Raw genomic sequence first — 17,330 nt, forward strand, 5'->3', positions numbered from 1 at the left:
AATAAAGAAGTCTACACAAAACAGTTTACATCATACAATTGTCCCAAGTTGTATCTCCTTTTAGGGGCAAAAAAAAAATCCTATTGAAATAAAAGTTTAAAAATCAGTTATTTTGCCTTGGGCACAGGAAAGATGGAGAAAAAATTAGGATTTGAGTCACTGGTACCCCTGCTGATGCAGAAATGATGTCTTGAGCGTGAGCCTCTGATTTGCTCTGCTTGTCCCTGTCTCTGCTGAGCTTCCTCTTTGCCCCTCCGGCCCCGCTGTCCTGTCTTCATCAGCCATTCTGTGGCCAGTGTGATCTTTCTTTTTCTTTCTTTTTTTTTGCAGTTTTTTTTGGCTGGGGCTGGGTTTGAACCCGCCACCTCTGGCATATGGGGCCGGCGCCCTACTCCTTTGAGCCACAGGCACCGCCAACCGGTGTGGTCTTTCTAAGACACCGAACTGACCACGCCAGTTTCATTCCTGGAACTTTTTGATGCCCTCTCATGCTTACAGGATCAAATCCAAGCTACTTTGTGTGACACATGTCTGTCTCTCTTTCTGTGCCCTTCACCTTATTTTCTTGAATTCCTGCTGTGTCCCCTTCACACATGTGCCCCAACCAGGCCATCTCAATCTCTCAGTCCTCATAGGCCCTGAAGCCTCTGTGCCTGCTGTCCCTCTCCCTAGGATTTCCACTTCACTCGTGCCCACATCTCGCTAGGATCCATCTCAACCACTATTACATCCTTTGGGAAGCACTGGATACCTTCCATCTCTGAATTGGAAACCTACCTCTCTGCTCCCTCTAATAGTTTACACTTACGAAATCTATGACACTTGCTTTGATTGTTGGTCTCCCTTCCTCTCTCCTTATCCAGATTTTAATCTCCATTTGAGTGGGGGCTGTTTTCTCATCTCTGAATGCAATTTTATATTAATAAAAAAGGAAAATGCTTATTCTGAGCCTTGCAGGGACGAGATTCAATAGATAAAAGTATCTGTACCTCATCTCCAAACATAGTCAAGAAATACACCTCAAATGAATGAGTGGTCGAATGAATGCGAGACAGCCTGCCTTATGGCTGTGAGATTTGATAAAGAACTTGTTTCTTTCTGATTAGATTCCAGCCTTCCAGAGTACTTTAACTTAGAATGTCTACAGATGCCTTAAAAGCATTCTGCTTACTGGAACATGTTCAAGGGCTCTTCCCTGACCTCACACACAGCAAAAGTCTGAGCTCTGTAGGCTATTTGTAGAGAGTTTATTTCATCTTTGCAGAGAACTGCCCAGTATAAATATTAGTCAGTTGATTTCACACAGAGTTAAAACAAGCTTTTAAAAGCCCTTTACCTCTCTGTCCCCAAATAGGTACTTTACACAGATTCCCAGAGCCTGGGGAGCTTTGTTGAACTTGCTAAAGTGAAAGCTGTGTTCTGTTGGGAAGGCGGCCTTCTCTGTGAAGGGCGCTGGTGTTGATACTGCGATTGTGCAGAAAGGGTCAGGGGGAGTGAAGAAGTTTTAGTTTTAGGGGTCAGGGTGGAATCGAGCTTCCCTCTTCTGGAAGGATCTCCATAAAGCTGTTTCTGAGAATGTCCACTTATCCACCTTTGCTGCCAAGGTGGTGGGGTGGTGTTGTGAAGGAGCAGGGCTTCAGTTTGGGGATTCTGAATTCAGTCCCAGCTGTGCTGATCCACTAGCCGGTCTGACTGTGGGTTCAACCAGGCTCTGTGACACCCAAACCAGGAGGTATAACCAGCACTCTCCCATAAAAATAGAACATGGGTCACATGGCTAGTATATGAGCCACATGTACAGTGTTTTTTAAATTTTTCTAATGCCCATATTAAACAAAATAAAAAGAAATAGATGAATTTAATTTCTTTTTTTCTTTTTTTTTTTTATTGTTAGGGATTCGTTGAGGGTACAATAAGCCAGGTTACACTGATTGCAATTGTTAGGTAAAGTCCCTCTTGCAATCATGTCTTGCCCCCATAAAGTGTGACACACACCAAGGCCCCACCCCCCTCCCTCCGTCCCTCTTTCTGCTTTCAGCCCAATATGTAACCAAGAAGATTTTATCTGATCTGTATATCCATACTATTGTCATTTAAACACGTAATCAAAATAAAACTACTAGGGGATGTGTTGGATTCCTTCCCCGTGCACTGTCTCTGAAATCCGAGGTGCAGTTGACACGTGCAGCACCCCTCAAGACCAGCCGTAATTGAGCACCTTGGTGACCACACGGAGCTTGCAGCTACGGTGTTAGGATAGCGAGGTGAAACCACAGCGCTTGAACCAAGCTTTCAAATTCTTCAGCTTACTCAACTGGAATTAAACTACCTGCTTCACAGGCAACAAGTGAGATCACATGAAAATTATTCTGGGCCCAACTTTCTCTTCATATATATAAACAACAGGCTGAGGGGACAGAGCGTCCCGGCTTCCTTTGCTGATTTACTTGGTGGTTGTATTTCTGTCCTTGGACTTCATGCTCCATGCTGGGGGCCTCGGCTTCGCTCAGCACTCTGTCCCCGGTGGTTGGCACGCAGTAGGTCTATCTGCTCTTTGTTATTAGCATAACAACCACAGACTGGGTGGTTTCAATAATGGAAATGGATGTCTGAGGTGAGCATGACCCATGCCTCTCTCCGGCTTCTCATGGTTATTGCCATTTCTGGCATCTGCTGGCTTGTGGCATCATCACCCACCCAAATCTTTGTGTTTAGGTCAGTGTCCAAACTTCCCCTTTTTTCCCAACCCAGGCATCGTGGCCCATAGGCCCACCTGGTTCCTTGCTCACATACGACCTCCTGCTCCCTAATTCTATCTGTAGCAACCCTGTTCCCAGGATGGTTGTGTTCTGAGGTCCCGGGGTTTGGGATGTCAACGTTCAAATTTGAGGTGAAAACAGTTTAATGTATAATAGTATGTGTTTAATAATACCAGTCAGATATGTGAATAAATAATGATGGAGTGTAAGGAGAATCTGTGGCTGAGTTGAGTGGGTTTCGAGAGTATTGAGTTCTGTCTAAAGTTGATAGACATGTTTAGAATCCATAAGGAAAACTGGTAAGGGTGTGACTGTTGCCAATGGGCAGTTAGTTACGCTCTGCAAAAACACACATACCACAATCACATTCAAAATGTGTTAAGGCTGTTCCCTGATGGTGTTTGGAATTAAACTTGTTTTGCCTCCATCAGCCTTAGTTTTGGTGGCTGTAGCTGCTTCAGAGTTGTTCAGACAGATTAAGCACAGTGTCTTAAGTTGCACACAATTATTTGGCTGGGCTTCTGCACGGTCAGCATCTGAACAAAATTGCACAGCGCCGTGCAATCTACTAATAAGGCAAACTTTTTCCATATTTCCAAAAACCTATTGTCTTTCTTGGAGCTACCTTGAAATTATGCAAAACTTTTTCTTAAGTCAGTCCAGCCCTGCTATAGTCCAAACTGCAACCCACTCACCTCGGCATTCAGTCAAGGAGTTAGTTGTCTTAAAAGACTACACATCCTTAGTGACAGAAAAATAACATTTATGCCCTGATCAAATAGTAAAGCATTTGTGATTCTTTAGTCTCATGGGGTGCATTGGTTGATGTATAGGCTCATGAGACCCTCCTGGTGGGACAGGGTGGTTACAGAATTTGGCTCTTCGCTTGGGAAGATGAAGCTATGTGGCTTTAATCTCTCTGAACACACCCATAAAAAGAGTAAGAACTCAATACTGACATGCTTATGCTTAGTTGGGTCATACTGAATTTGTAAAGCTGATAAAGTTTCATTTCCCCCTTTGTTCTGATGAGAGGTCTAGCCACTTGTGTTTCAATTATCATAATCTCCATGTCCACTTTTCTTATTTTCCATGTAAAAGTTTATGAGATAGGAAGGGGGGAAATGGATCATGCAAGTAAGCCTGTTGATATAGCTAGACTTGTCGGATGAAAATGTGTCAAACGGTCTATGAACCAAGTGTATGGTGCCCCATGATCATACTAATGTACACAGCTATGATTTAATAAAAAAAAAAAATTCAGGAGGAAATTCTATGCAGTGGAAGTAGGTCTAGAGTCTAAATCACAAATAGAACATTTATTAACTATCTTATCTTGGGCACGTCACTGAGTTACCTGGACCTCAGCTTTCTCTTGTGTTTAATGGGCATGAACAACACCCCTCTTCCTCTTAACTACCTTCCAATATTTGTAAAGCTCAAAACAATAATGTGTATGTAAACTCTCCCAGTAACCTTTACGTTTCGTCCGTGGCTGAGCTGCTGTGATGATGGTGATGGAGGAGAAAACGACTGTCCTATTTATACATACTAACTTCCTTTTTGTCCCCTCTGTTTATGTCTTAGATTTCAAGCATTTGAGTTGCTTCAGGTGAACCCGTAATGTCTGAGTGTAGTTTAAATTATGATCTCCGTCTCGTTTCTAACCTTTCCTATCTCTCTCTTAAGACAAAGGAACGCACAAGACAGCTTTGTCCCGGAGTGGATGCTTGTTGCCTTTACTCTTTGATTTAGCCAAAACGTGTTTGATGATCGACTCTGGACGTGCATTCTGTAGTGCTGGGCCTGTGGGGTTCTGTAAGACGGACCTGGCCCTCTGCTCTCAACAGCCTAACAATCCAGAACCCACCAGGTCTCCATCTGAGCCCTACGTTTTGCAGGTCTTGTGAGTCTGGAAAAAGGTCCTCATGGCTTCATTGTGCTATGTTCTCCTTGATTCTGACGCTCTGGATATGAGATATTTCCTCCCGACCTTTACCAGTACAATTGGCCTTTCCACATATTGTTTCTCAACCTCTGTAATAGCACCTGTCTTCCTGTTCACCCTTCAGCTCTCAGCTTGGACATCAGTTCTTCTGGAAAGCCTCTTTTTATAAACCCTGGAGTTCCTTATATTTTGCTTCTCATGGCATATAGCCCATTGTGCTGTAAATCCTCAGACTGTCCCTGTGAGTCTTGCCAGCCTGAAAGTATGGGGGTACTGAGTTGTGTCTAGTCTGTTCTGTTCGCCACTGTATCCCCCAGACCTAGCTCAGCACCTGCCATCCAGAAGGTTCTTAATACTCAGCTGCTGACACAATGACATGAATATCATGTTCTTACCTATTTGCATAGTTCCTCGCCCTTGTTTTTCTGGCAGTCTCTTTTAATTTCTCCCAAGTCCAACTATAATTCATTTTATGACAGTCTTCTTTTAGTTTATTTTTTCCAATTGGCAAACTGTGAGAGGCTAAAACTTATGCAACACACAGTGAAAGGCAAGGTCGTATTTTATCATCTTTGCCTGTTGCAATAACCAGATTAGACATTTTTCTACAAGTGAGGTGAATGCAAGCCAACTGATATTTATCACATCAAACACCTGATTATAAAACACAGAAGAAGAAAAGGGATCCGTGGGACAAATGCCTGACCTTACGAAGCTTACGGCATTTGAGAGGACTGTGGTTGGAAACTGGATAATTAGTAGGACACACAAATGTTTGCTTTTTAAAATTCATTATAAATAACGTGAGGGCAGCAAGTCATTGGTGAGTCTTGACTCTGTCATTCCTCCTCACAGCCCTGGGGTAGTTTAGGCTCAGTTTAGGGATTCAGCTTTGGGAAAGGGCTGAACAAGAAAATGCTGATTAATGGAAGTGGGGCATAAACTTTAGGGATGGGTAGAAAACTTGATCATGTGATATGAGCAGAAATGCTTCAGCATTTTTCCATGCCCAAGACAATGGTATCCATTCTTGCACTGATTTGTATCTCAGACCTTTACTTTTCTCTTCACTAGAATATTCTATTATCTGTAATAATGAGGGGAGGAGCGTATGATTCTCTTTTCAGCAATGTGACTTAATGCTCCCAATTTTTAAAATCTGGTGACAGACCCTTGGTGACATTCTCAGTGGGATGTCTTAGTCGACAATACCCAAGTGAAGGTGCTGTCTCTCCAGGCTATTTGGGTCTTTCTGTATGGTGGATTCATCTCTTACAAATAAAGTTGTCTCACACCAAATCTATCACTTTTCTACTTTAGAAGCAGGCAGAGAATCCTCTGGATAGCTATGATGGAATAGGTTACACTGCGCTATTACCCCCAATCATACCTGCAGGGTAACAGTCAGCAAGCTATTTAAGGGGACAGAATCTATCCTTTTTCTTTTGTGGATTTGTTTAAGTGTAATAGTATTAGCAATGGTGCAAGTCATTTAAATTTACCTTGAATATGAATTTGACACTGATATTACTCTGGTGGTAGTACAGAGAAGGTCCCCTCCCCTCCTCCTCAGAAAAACGTAGACCAGTGAAAGAAAATGGATTGTGAAAGTCTGTTCAGCTTTGAGGTTTCCTCCATGTCCGGGAGGTGAAGAATCCTCCTTGCAATATAATTCAAAATGCATTTGTCTGTTCTTTTTTCACCAGTGTTTATTTGCACAGTTCAATTTTCTACTTGTTCATCTGCCCTTCTGTCTGTACAACTGTATCTGTGAAGGTGGTGGGTAGCTCCAGCTGTCACTCAGTGATGACAGAGTGGTATCGATAGCGAAACACAACCGCCGAACATTCTGGTCTTGACAGTGTATTACACTCACATAAAAGGTTTTCCTTGGGACACATGGAGGAAGACCTTTCTCTGCATTTGCTGAAATTTCTAGAGAGCTATGATTATTTGAAAATAAAAAGTTAAAAGTAATAGTGGTTATAAAGTTAGGCTCTGGTATCAGAGTTGGATTGGTACATCCTGCAACCTTGGAGTGACCTGAGATGGTTTTCTTAGGCGCTCGAAGCTTCTCATCTATCAAATAAAGATAAGGTTTGTGCCTATTTCATGGGACTATAGGTTGCATTAAGGGAGTTACATTTATAGAATATTTAAGGTAGTGTCAAGGATATGGTGAGAGCCCTTCCAATTGCATGATTGTTCTTATTAAAAATATTATCGATGATATTTTCATCACTAACATTGTTAACCTACCCGGGCTCTGGATCTTATTCTCAGCAGGAATAATGTCTCATGCCTTTTTGGTAACCTCCAAGTTTACCTAGAATATTTCAGGACTTTGTCAGAATGTCTCAACAATATTGAATGGTTCTATGATAACTCTTACCTTCTCAGCCCACGAAGAGGTCAACTATAAATAATGGGAAGAGCATCTTCGGAGAAAGACCTGGACTTGAGACTTAGATATGCCCCTTATCATCTTCTTTCTTTCTTTTCTTTTTTTGACTTTTCTGAAATTTTTCTTAGGCTATTTTTCAAATATACAGTACAGTAGAAAAAATTATACAGTGATCGCCCAGGCACCCCCCCACATACATTTAATAATTTTCTTCTTCTTACAAGGAGGGAATTTGTTCATAGGGAGGCTACAAGTTTTGTGTGCCCCTCGTCGCAGTCACCCCAGATTCCTGTTGGGTGTGTGATAAACAGAGCCACTTATCATCTTCAAGACCTTGAAGTTTCTTATCTGTGGAATAGGTGTGCTAAAAATAAGTTTATTAATATAGCTCCGATAGAGATGAAGTTAGATCATGTGTGTAAAGTGACTTACATCATCTGATACTTAGAATAACAGCTGCTTTTCCTCTTATTTTGTGTTAATAATCGGCAGTGCTGAAGCACTGGTAGCTATTTCACATCCTGCCTGCCTTTCCAACAACAATAAAAAATCCTTTAGCACAATGTCGAGATATTCCAAGCGGGAAAATTTCTTTCAACGTGATGCAAAGCAGGACTTGAAGACTTTGACCTTGTTCTCAGTGCTCTGAGGTGCTGAATGACTCAGGGCATGTCTTAATACTAGTAAGGATGAAGGGACAAGCTTGAAATTTATTTTCCACTCAGTGTAACATTTTGAAGGCTTCTGTATGTGAGCACGTTTGTGCACACACCTCAAACATGGAGATGCTGAAGGCAACAGTGATGGGAAAAACAGAGGGGGTTTCTATCCTCATGGAGTTTATAATCCAGTTGGCGACAGACATCAAACTGTGGATAAATGTCAAACTTTTTTTTTAATTTTTTTCAATTAAATCATAGCTGTGTACATTAATGCAATCATGGGGCACCATACCTGGTTTTATATACAATTTGACATATTTTCATCAAACTGGTTAACATAGCCTTCCTGGCATTTTCTTAGTTATTGTGTTAAGACATCTATATTCTACATTTAGCAAGTTTCACATGTACCCTTGTAAGATAAATGTCAAACTTTGACAAGAGTTCTTAGGGACAGAGCAGGCTCCTCTGAGACTCTGGGGCACTGAGGAACCAGATGAAAAAACCCATCTTCCTAAACACCTAATGCTGTTTGCTGGGAACTTCACTGGTTCCAAAGGTTGGTAATTTATTTAAGAGATAAGTACATTTCCCGTTGGAAATAACACCCCAGAAGTGGCCGTATCAGGGACCCTGACTTCTACAAAGTGCCATAAGTGTTTAATTATCACTAACTTTTAAGGACTTGAGAAAAACAACCTCAACGTTGCCTTCTGTGACTCCAAATGAAAAGCTGGGATGGAACATTTTGCAAACACGACATCTCGCCATGGCGAGCCCGCCGCCCCCGCTGTTGGTTTGAGTTTCTGGGGTGTGTGTCAGCCGAGGCACGATGACTTCTGTTGTCTCTCTGCGTGTCCCTATCAAGGCAGGGAAAATGAAGTGGAACAAATTGCTTTCACTGGAATGTGTGACATAGATTCTTGTACTCTTTGTTGTTTGTTTGTTTTAATGAATTATGGCTTCACAAATTCTTTGTTGTATGAGCTGGCATGGTGAGAGAGATTAAGGTTTGTGTGTTTACATAAATGACGTCAGATTTGACTCCATCTCCAACGAGTGACAAAATATAGAATGTAGGGCTCTGACAGCACCAGCTAGTTGTGTGAGTACAAACAAGTGACTACATTTCCCTTGGAAAGGAAGGTAACAGTGTGCACCACATTGGATTCTTGTTATATGAGGTGTAATGTAGGCAAAGCTGATATGATGAATTTTATATCCTCAGTGCTTAGAACAATGATCAGTACATAGTTGGTGCTGTGGGAAATGTTTTCTTCTTCTTGTCACCACTGTCATCATCATCACTGCCACCACCTCCATCTTCATCATAGAATGGATTCAGCAACAGTAATTCCTTAATAAGCATAGTGTAGGTTAAAATTCTGGTTCCTCCACTTTCTAATTTACTAGTCCCGACATATTGGGACTTTTTTTTTTTTTTTTACTTCTTTTGCACGTAAGTTTTCTTATCGATTAAAGACACTTCAACATCCACCTTCCAAGGGTGGTTGTGAATACATCAGTGTCTAACACACAGTAGGTGAAAAATCTCTTCCTGTGTTTTCCAAAGGAAGAACTTTTTGAAGGTCAAGTCAGGAAGCCAGTTTCTGCTCACAGTGGGGCATGTGTGCTTACCAGTGTTGTTCAACCATTTTTATCTCTCAGCACACTTGAACCTATAGTTAAACCTCTGCAGCACATTTAAGTTATGTTGCTCAAAAAGAAGTAAAGCAAAAAATAAAATTACCATGCTTTGAATTTCTAAGATAATTATTTTTTAAATATGTATTTATTTATGACTGTGAAAGTATGTTTAATTATTGCAAATAGTTCATGAATCATTAATAAGTATCTTTATTGAAATTAATGATCTTTACAAATTTTCACAGCACACCTAAGATCCTCTCATGGCAGACCAATACGCCAAGGCACACCAGTTGAAAATTGCTGCTCTAGACTATCTTGATTAAAAAGTATTCCAATAGGTTTTTTCCCTAAAGCATCACGCAAGTCTCATTGGGAAGAAGAATATGAATTACTATTTATATTTTGTAAATAAGAAAACTAGGGCCCAGAGATATTGAACGACTTGCCAATGGTTCTACCATTAAGTTTGTGACTCCTCAGCAGTTGCCTTGGATTGCAGAGTCCCAGAGTTAAAAGCTTAGATGGCAACTAACCCTGGGGATTACCTACCATCCTGTTTTTTCTTATACTTGTTTTGCCACAATCCATATACAAGACTTCACATTGCAACCCAATTCCTCCATACAGAGGGTTTGTAAAACAGTGCCAACTCTTCTACTGCACTTCAGGAATTTTGGTGGAATGACCCGCCTACTTGGATCTTACAAACTCCAGGGATCACACCTGCAGCAAGAAAAACACGGAACATTTCTCCCCAGGATTGTGCACTAGAAAGCCCTGAGTTGTAGAACTTTCTCCAAGCCCTGCCTGGAGCCCACCCTCAGAAATTCTGAGATTAGATAAGGCATCTTTTTTTTAAGAATATCCACATAATTCATACTCTACTGATGAAGGACCAATATTTCCACGTGACTGTTGTTTTTTGGTTTGTTTGTTGTTTGTTTTATTGGCTGGTTGGTTGGTTGTTTTTGAGTATTTTCTCTAACATTCCCTAGAACCTTAGTGCTCTCCTCAGGGGATTTGTATTTCATTTCATCCCTCTTTCCCAGGTTGAAGACGAAAGTTTGGTTTTTCAGTGATCAGTGAGGACAAGGAGATTAGGGGTGTTCCCCAGAGGCTGACCTGGAGTCTTACAGGGCAAGCCCTCTGAGAGGGGAGCTGATGCACCCCTTTAAGGATGGGGAAAGGGCTGCTTGTTTTAAATCTCCTGGCTGTGTGGGAGATATCTCCAGAGTATAAATGGAAATGGAAATGTAAGGATGGTATAAATACTGTTTATACAGATTTTTCTTTCTTTCTTTTTTTTTTTTTTAAAGAGATCCAGTCTCACTTTTGTTCAGGCTGGTCTTGAATTTCTGGCCTCAAGTGATCCTCCCATTTCTGCCTCCCAGGATGCTAGGATTACAGGCATGAGCCACCTCGCCAGCCAGGGCCAGATTTATTTATTTATTTACTTACTTACTTCAACCTTAGGAAGCTGGGAATTAAAAAAAAAAAAAAATCACACTCAGGGGCTGCCTGAACTGCTTCCTGCAGGGACAGACAGCAGGGAGGTTGAATTCTTCTAGATAGCTTCCTCTGCCCTCACCATCTCCTCTGTTACACAATTTAATTACAAGTTTAATCACTTCAGAAACCCCATCCATTCCCTCCAGTCTCTCAAGATCTTTCTTTTCCTACCAAGGAGTCTCGGCGATAAGCAGATCACAGAAAGGGTGGATGCGACTCTCCAAATCTCTCCCTTGAGGAGCCAGAAAGACAGGGCCAAATAAAAACTGAAATGGTTTTGATGTTTCACTCTGGCTGTTGTGGTTTTAATAATAAAGGAAGAACTAAGTATTTGCAGCTTTCTATAAAGAGATTACATTTGGCACTGCTGTGAGGCTTCACCAGGGAATTGGGGGGAGGGGGCACGAGGTTTTATTTCTGTTCATTGGCAGAGAAGAATTTTATAATAATCTAGAAAAATACAAAAGTTCAAGGAAAGGAAAAAGCAAGGGCCCTATCCTTCCCCTTCTTTGCATTTATCACTGCTGGGATTTTGTGGTCATTTGGGTTTTTTTTTTTTTCCTTGGATGCATGCTACCTCACTTGACAATAGGTCTGACTATAGGGACAAAGACAGTTTGCGATTTTCTAGCCATTTCCTTGGCGGTGAATGAATGAATCCATTTATATAGTGCCTACTATGAGCCAGGTCCTGTGTGTGCTTCTTTTGTAGTAATTTGATTTTCGATTTGATCTTGACAAGAACACCCTGATGTCATTCTTCATTATCCCCAATAAGCAGAAGCAAAATCTGGTGCCCGGAGTTTGACAGTAACTTGTCTGAGATCACACAGCAAGTCTGCAAAACAGCTGGATTTCAAGATCTTCCAAGTAATCCTCAGTTATAGTATTTTCAGGTCATTTTACAATTAACCACACAGCCTTATTATAAATTCACTCTCTCTGATGTTTGCACAGTATCTTTTTTATTTACTTATTCTCTCTCTCTGCTTTCTTCATCCTTATTCGGTCTCTTTCCTGGCTACCCCCAAATAGTCCTCCCACTTCGAATCAGAGTGCCCAGATCCCTGCTGGATTTTGTAACTTTGCATACTATATATTTAGTTTAGTAATGAAAAATTCCAGCTCCAGGCGATGCATGGGATAGCATTCTAATGTTTTTTAAACAGCTATTAATGTAGTCAAGTGCTGCTTCTCTTTTTCCCTTCCTCGCCTGTATAATCATCTGCTCAATCGTGCACTCGGAGACTGAGGGAGAGTTAGGAGTGAGCTCTGATTGATAGCCAGGCCTTTCTGGCAGAGAAAGTCCCATCTGGAGTTGGTTTGGGGAGCAGTCAGATGTTGAGGGGAGGTCAGCCGGGCGGCTTCAGCTCCCCCCCCCACCCCCTCGGCACCCAATCGCCCACACATGGTACTGCATGCACACCCTGGCTGGTGATTGAGGCTTGCTCTGGGCAGATGCTGTGTGGTGTGGGGCAGGAACAGCGGCTAAGTTTATGGAGGAGACAGGAAGCAGGATGGTGCAGCAGGTATTTTTTTTCCATTTCATTTTTCACTGGAAATTGTGGTTTGAATTAAGCTAATGCCTTTCCCTGTGTTAAGTCTGTGTCTGTTGATGCGTAGTTTGCTCCTTGAATTGTGCCAGGGAAATGAGAGAGGATAGTTTCAGGGAAGTGTGTGTGTGTGTGTGTGTGTGGGCGCGTGTGTGCGTGCGCGCACTTGATGTGGGGAACTGGGCTGGTCTCAGAACCAGCAGGTTAATGGTGTCACTTTGCACTTTCTTCTTTGTTCCGATGCCCGGGGCATGATGCACTTCAGCTCATTTTAGTTCAGCACAAGAGGCTTTCTCTGAATATGCACAATGTCTTGCCAGAGAAGTAAAACAGACCGTGCTATGAAAACTAAAGTAAAACAAACTGTCAGCAAGACAGAAAACGGCAGGCAGCCAAGAGGGGATGGCTTCCTCCAGCGAGTCTGAGGTGCAGGTGCCACTGTGTTCCTTGGCTGGAGGGACAGATGCAAACAGCAGCTTTATTAGATCTTGATAATTTCTGGGCAATTCTTCATTATAAGGGGCTGTGTTTAGGCCAGAAGAGGTTCTTCTGGGCAAGACATAGACTGGGACCAAATAAATTCCAGAAGCAAAAAGGAGGGTGTGCTCAAGAAGCTTGATTATAAAGCTGCAGAAAGACACACACGTACGTGAGAATACTTGATATTTTTCAAGTCTACCTTGACAGCAATGGAAATAGTACTTTTCCCTGTCAGTGAAAATCACATAGTTACATGGAAAAAAAGACAAAAAAAAAAACAACTATTTCATGTTCTCCCACATAAAGACTATTTCTCATTTGAAATACGGTTTGCGTGAGATCTTGAGCCAAATATTTTGCGAAGTCAGACTTCTGGCACCCTGTGTTCTTTTATTAGTTTCCCAAAACTACTTGATTAAAGCACTCAGGGCAGTGAATGGCAAAAGGAAAATGTCCTTTAAAAAGTCTCCGTGTGTGACACACCTTTGGGGGGCAAGACACAATTATTAGAGGGACTTTACCCAATAAATGCAATCCGTGTCACCTGGTATCTCGTACCCTCAATGAACCCTCAACAACAACAACAACAAAAGCAGCTCTCGTTTTCACTCTGTTTCTATCCCCTGAGCCCACCTGAGAGAGAAAATTAAGAGTGCAGGATGTTTCAGTGACCAAGGCAATCCTCCGTGCACCAGAGGAGTGGCTCTTTGAATGTAAGCAAACACCAAAGTTGGCACACTATGGTAATGGATTACAGTGTTTGTCTTAAAATAGCAATAATATCCTGGCCATTTCATATCCTGGTAAAATATTTAAATTAAAACAACTTTTTTTTTTTTCTTTTAGGCATCAGACTTTGTTGCATTTTGATAATCTTTTGCTCTGTTACTGGGGTAAAACCGCCCATCGGGGGCCTTGGGTAGCCATGAGGTCCCCAGTTGCCATGCTGTTTCTGAGCTGGTTTGGTGCAGGAGGACGGGACCTCTCTTCTCCATTTATCCTAGTAAACGTTCTTTATTTCAGGCTTCTGCTCTGTTCTGCAGCAGCAGCAGTGGGTTTTTAAAAACAGGGGATTGTTTTTTGTGCAGCAACCCAGGAAAGTCCACGCACTGAAAATGGCATGTTAGGTTTGCAGCATTCCCGAAGTGCTCCCCTGATGATGGGAAGGCTTGCCACGCACATCAGCATCCCCCTTGGCGGCGGCGAGGAACACCCACAGGCTCCCTGACGCTGCAAGGATCAGAATTGGATCGTTCCGCTTATTTAAGGAAAGGTGGGGGTTTGACACTGGAGTAGAAGAAAGAAGGCAGCTTCTGCAAATGAGGGAACGTCTAGCCAGGGTGCTCCAAATAATTGTGCCTGTCACCGTTCCCTCCATGAAGTTGGCCTCGGCTTTCAACCAGGAGCCTGTTCACGTGTCCAGGACTTGCCATGACCTGGAGAGGCAAAGGTGCCCTGAATGTTAAAGTGGTTTTCCAGAAAACATATTTCAGCCCAAGTTCAGCATCCAGGAGTCACATCACCAGGGAGGAAACAAGATGTCCCTGAAGCCATCTGAAGGTGAAATCTAATTCCATGGGAAGCACAATGATCTTAATTAAATATTAGCTGTAATTAGCCTAAAGTGCAAATGTTGGGAATATTAATTAGGGTCTCTCTGGAATGGCTGTCAGTGTTAATAAGGAACTGTAGGGGGTCCCACCAACATCTGTTTGAGAACTCCAGGTACAGGATGAGGTCCAGAGCCTCATGGACCTCAATGATCACCATATGGGGTCCTTGGCTATCATGAACTCAGTCCTTCCCTGGGAGGGCCACAAAGCATTCTGAAGCCAGGGCAAAGGCGTGGAATGGCCCTGAAGTCTGCCAGCCTGCTGCCCCTCTACTGTCAGAGGTCACCCACCTAATCTGGCAAACGGAACTGCAGGCATTGTTGAATTGAGTACCCTCATACCTGACTTCCCCACAGGGAGCACCACACCAGCACATGACAACACACGTCTCGGGTGCATGGTGTATGTGAGAGGGGGCATTGTTTACATAAAAATGGGAACACAACTCCCACGTGATCCTCTTGCCAAAATGAGAGGCCACTTCTGCCTTCCTGGAGAATTGCCCGTGATGACTGTAACCTGGTATAATTATTTCCCAGTTTTGGACTGGAACATCTTTGATTACAAAGTGAAGTGAGATTAGAGATGCAGTGAAACCAAAGTAGGGCTTCCAACCTTGGCTCTGTTATGTCTGGAGTGGGATCATCCTTTGTGGCAGACGCCGTCCTGTACACTGGAGCGGAATACCTGGCTCTATACACTGAAAGCCAGTGGCACCTGCTCCCTACTCATGACAGCTAAACGTGCCTCCAGTCATTGTCTAATACCCCCCAGGGCACAGTCACACCTGTTTAAGAGATAGGGGTGTAAAGTCGGGAGTGGTGGCTCACACCTGTAATCCTAGCAGTCTGGGAGGCCAAGGCAGGTGGATTGCTTCAGCTCAGAAGTTCGAGACCAGACTGAGCAAGAGCGAGACCCTCTTTCTACTAAAAATAGAAAATCCAGTTGGGCATAGTGGCAGGCACCTCTCGTCCCAACTACTCTTGTAGGCTGAGGGAAGAGGATTACTCAAATCCAGGAGTTTGAGGTTGCTGTGAGTTAGGATGACACCACCAGGGCACTCAATCCCAGGGTGACAGAGTAAGACTCCTCTGTCTCAAAAAAAAGAAAGAAAGAACTACTGATAATGTGAAGTGTCCATTCCCAGTGCCTGCTACGCCCTGCCTTGTTTCCTGAGCACTAGTGGGAAGGAGCTGCCTTCGACATGGAGCAGACACGTCTAAGCCCGGGGCCGTCATGCCTTGAAGCCCACTCCCGCTGAGTTGGCAGTCTGTATTTCTGTGTGTGGTCACAGCTCACAGATCTGGTGATGAAAAGCAAATCCCGAAAAAGATTCTGACTTGTTCTTTTTGCACCATCCTCAGCAGTGTCTCTCTCCAAGACTAGCTCCCACCCTTCCTGGTTCAGGTAGAATATATTCTCTGCCTCTCTCTTGTGGATTCGCTGTTGCCTACCTACACTATTTATACAACGATGACTTCTTAACGGGTGTCTCCATATCAAATGATACGCTACCAGTGCTATTAGAAAACTTTTTCTGCGAATGACCAGATAGTAGATTGTCGGGTTTGAGGGTTGCGTAGCTTGTGCCACAAGTATTTGACTCTGCCATTTTATTTCAAAAGCAACTATAAGCAATGAACAGATGAGTGTGGTGGCTGTGTCCCGATGAAACTTTATGCATAGAAACGAGCAGTGGGCCCGATCTGCCCCATGAGTCATTTGCCAAGTCTTCCCTTTAATGCCTCCTATCCTATCTCCTGCTGCCAGATTGAGCCTTGAGCCTGGAGTTCATTTTTCAAACACATAGCAAACACTCATAAATGTCTCCCTGGTAGCTAGTGTGCTGCTACTGTATCCCGGAGATGGGGCGGGGAGCGTGCACTGCGTCCGGCCGTCAGGGGGCTCACGGATAGACAGATGATGGCAGTGCTTGGAGTTCTGTGAGCTTTGGCCACCAGCTGTGCTGGGGCACAGTGGATGGGCAACTGACTGGGATGTCAATGAAGGCTCGCTGGGGAGGGAGCTCTGGATCTGGACCCGACGAAGCAGGGACCAGCTAAGCAAGGCAGAAGAGCAGAGGCTTTACCATCGGAGGGGGGGGGGGGCGTTGAAGGTGACGACATGGAGTTGAAAGGCTGGACCTTCTTCTTCCTCAAATGACCATAGCTTCTGTAGGGCAGGTCACTTCTCTGCTCAATACAGGGAGACCTCAGACCCTTGCAGGGAGCCCTGGCTCTTTTGCAGGAGCTTAGAAGCATTGGTCACTCTTCCTGAGATGTCTCTGCAGTGATGAAAACCCTCCTGCGCCTGTTTGTGCCTGCGGTGGTCCCAGGCCTACCTTTCAGTTCAGAGGTGGGCCAGGTGGAAGAGGAAGGAGTCAGGAACAGACCTCTGGGCAGAAGCCAACCCTGGAGCCAGGAATTTCCCTTTGGACAGTTCTTAACATCCCAACATTTATGGGGCTCTTGGTCAGCCCTAGGGAAGTGGCATCACTGGAATTTCTGAACAAAAGGATGTGTTCTTTGAATACCCTAGAGAAAGAAAAGATACTAGAGGTAAAACAGCAGAGGATTTTTTTTTCTTATCAGTGAGGACCCTTTTGGTTTTAAGCAACAGAAAACCTAGCTTAAAGACAAAGGCTACAAAGTCTCTGTCTTGCAAGATGAATAAGTAAGCGCAACATGAGGATGTGAGTTAAAAATACTGCATTGTGTGCTTGAAATGTGCTAAAAGGATAGATCTTAAATTA

General features: G+C 43.3%; 1 protein-coding gene and 1 pseudogene across 25 annotated transcripts in view; one reads left to right on the forward strand and one right to left on the reverse strand.

The window, feature by feature from the left end:
• The window catches only part of RBFOX1 (RNA binding fox-1 homolog 1), a 2,283,260-nt gene that overhangs the window by 2,073,580 nt on the left and 192,350 nt on the right, over positions 1-17,330 (forward strand). The window contains exon 1 of one of the 25 annotated variants that reach the window (XM_053556426.1): positions 12,424-12,461. The exons of the other annotated variants lie outside the window; for them this stretch is intronic. Within the exon in view, the coding sequence (XP_053412401.1) occupies positions 12,429-12,461 (33 nt within the window). The 5' untranslated portion in view covers positions 12,424-12,428. Of the gene's footprint in view, positions 1-12,423; positions 12,462-17,330 lie in introns of those variants that run through there. 25 annotated transcript variants of the gene reach the window in all.
• On the reverse strand, positions 7,331-7,427 carry LOC128563034 (uncharacterized; annotated as a pseudogene).

This window comes from Nycticebus coucang, chromosome 12, assembly GCF_027406575.1.
Source record: "Nycticebus coucang isolate mNycCou1 chromosome 12, mNycCou1.pri, whole genome shotgun sequence".
NCBI classification, from domain to species: domain Eukaryota; kingdom Metazoa; phylum Chordata; class Mammalia; order Primates; family Lorisidae; genus Nycticebus; species Nycticebus coucang.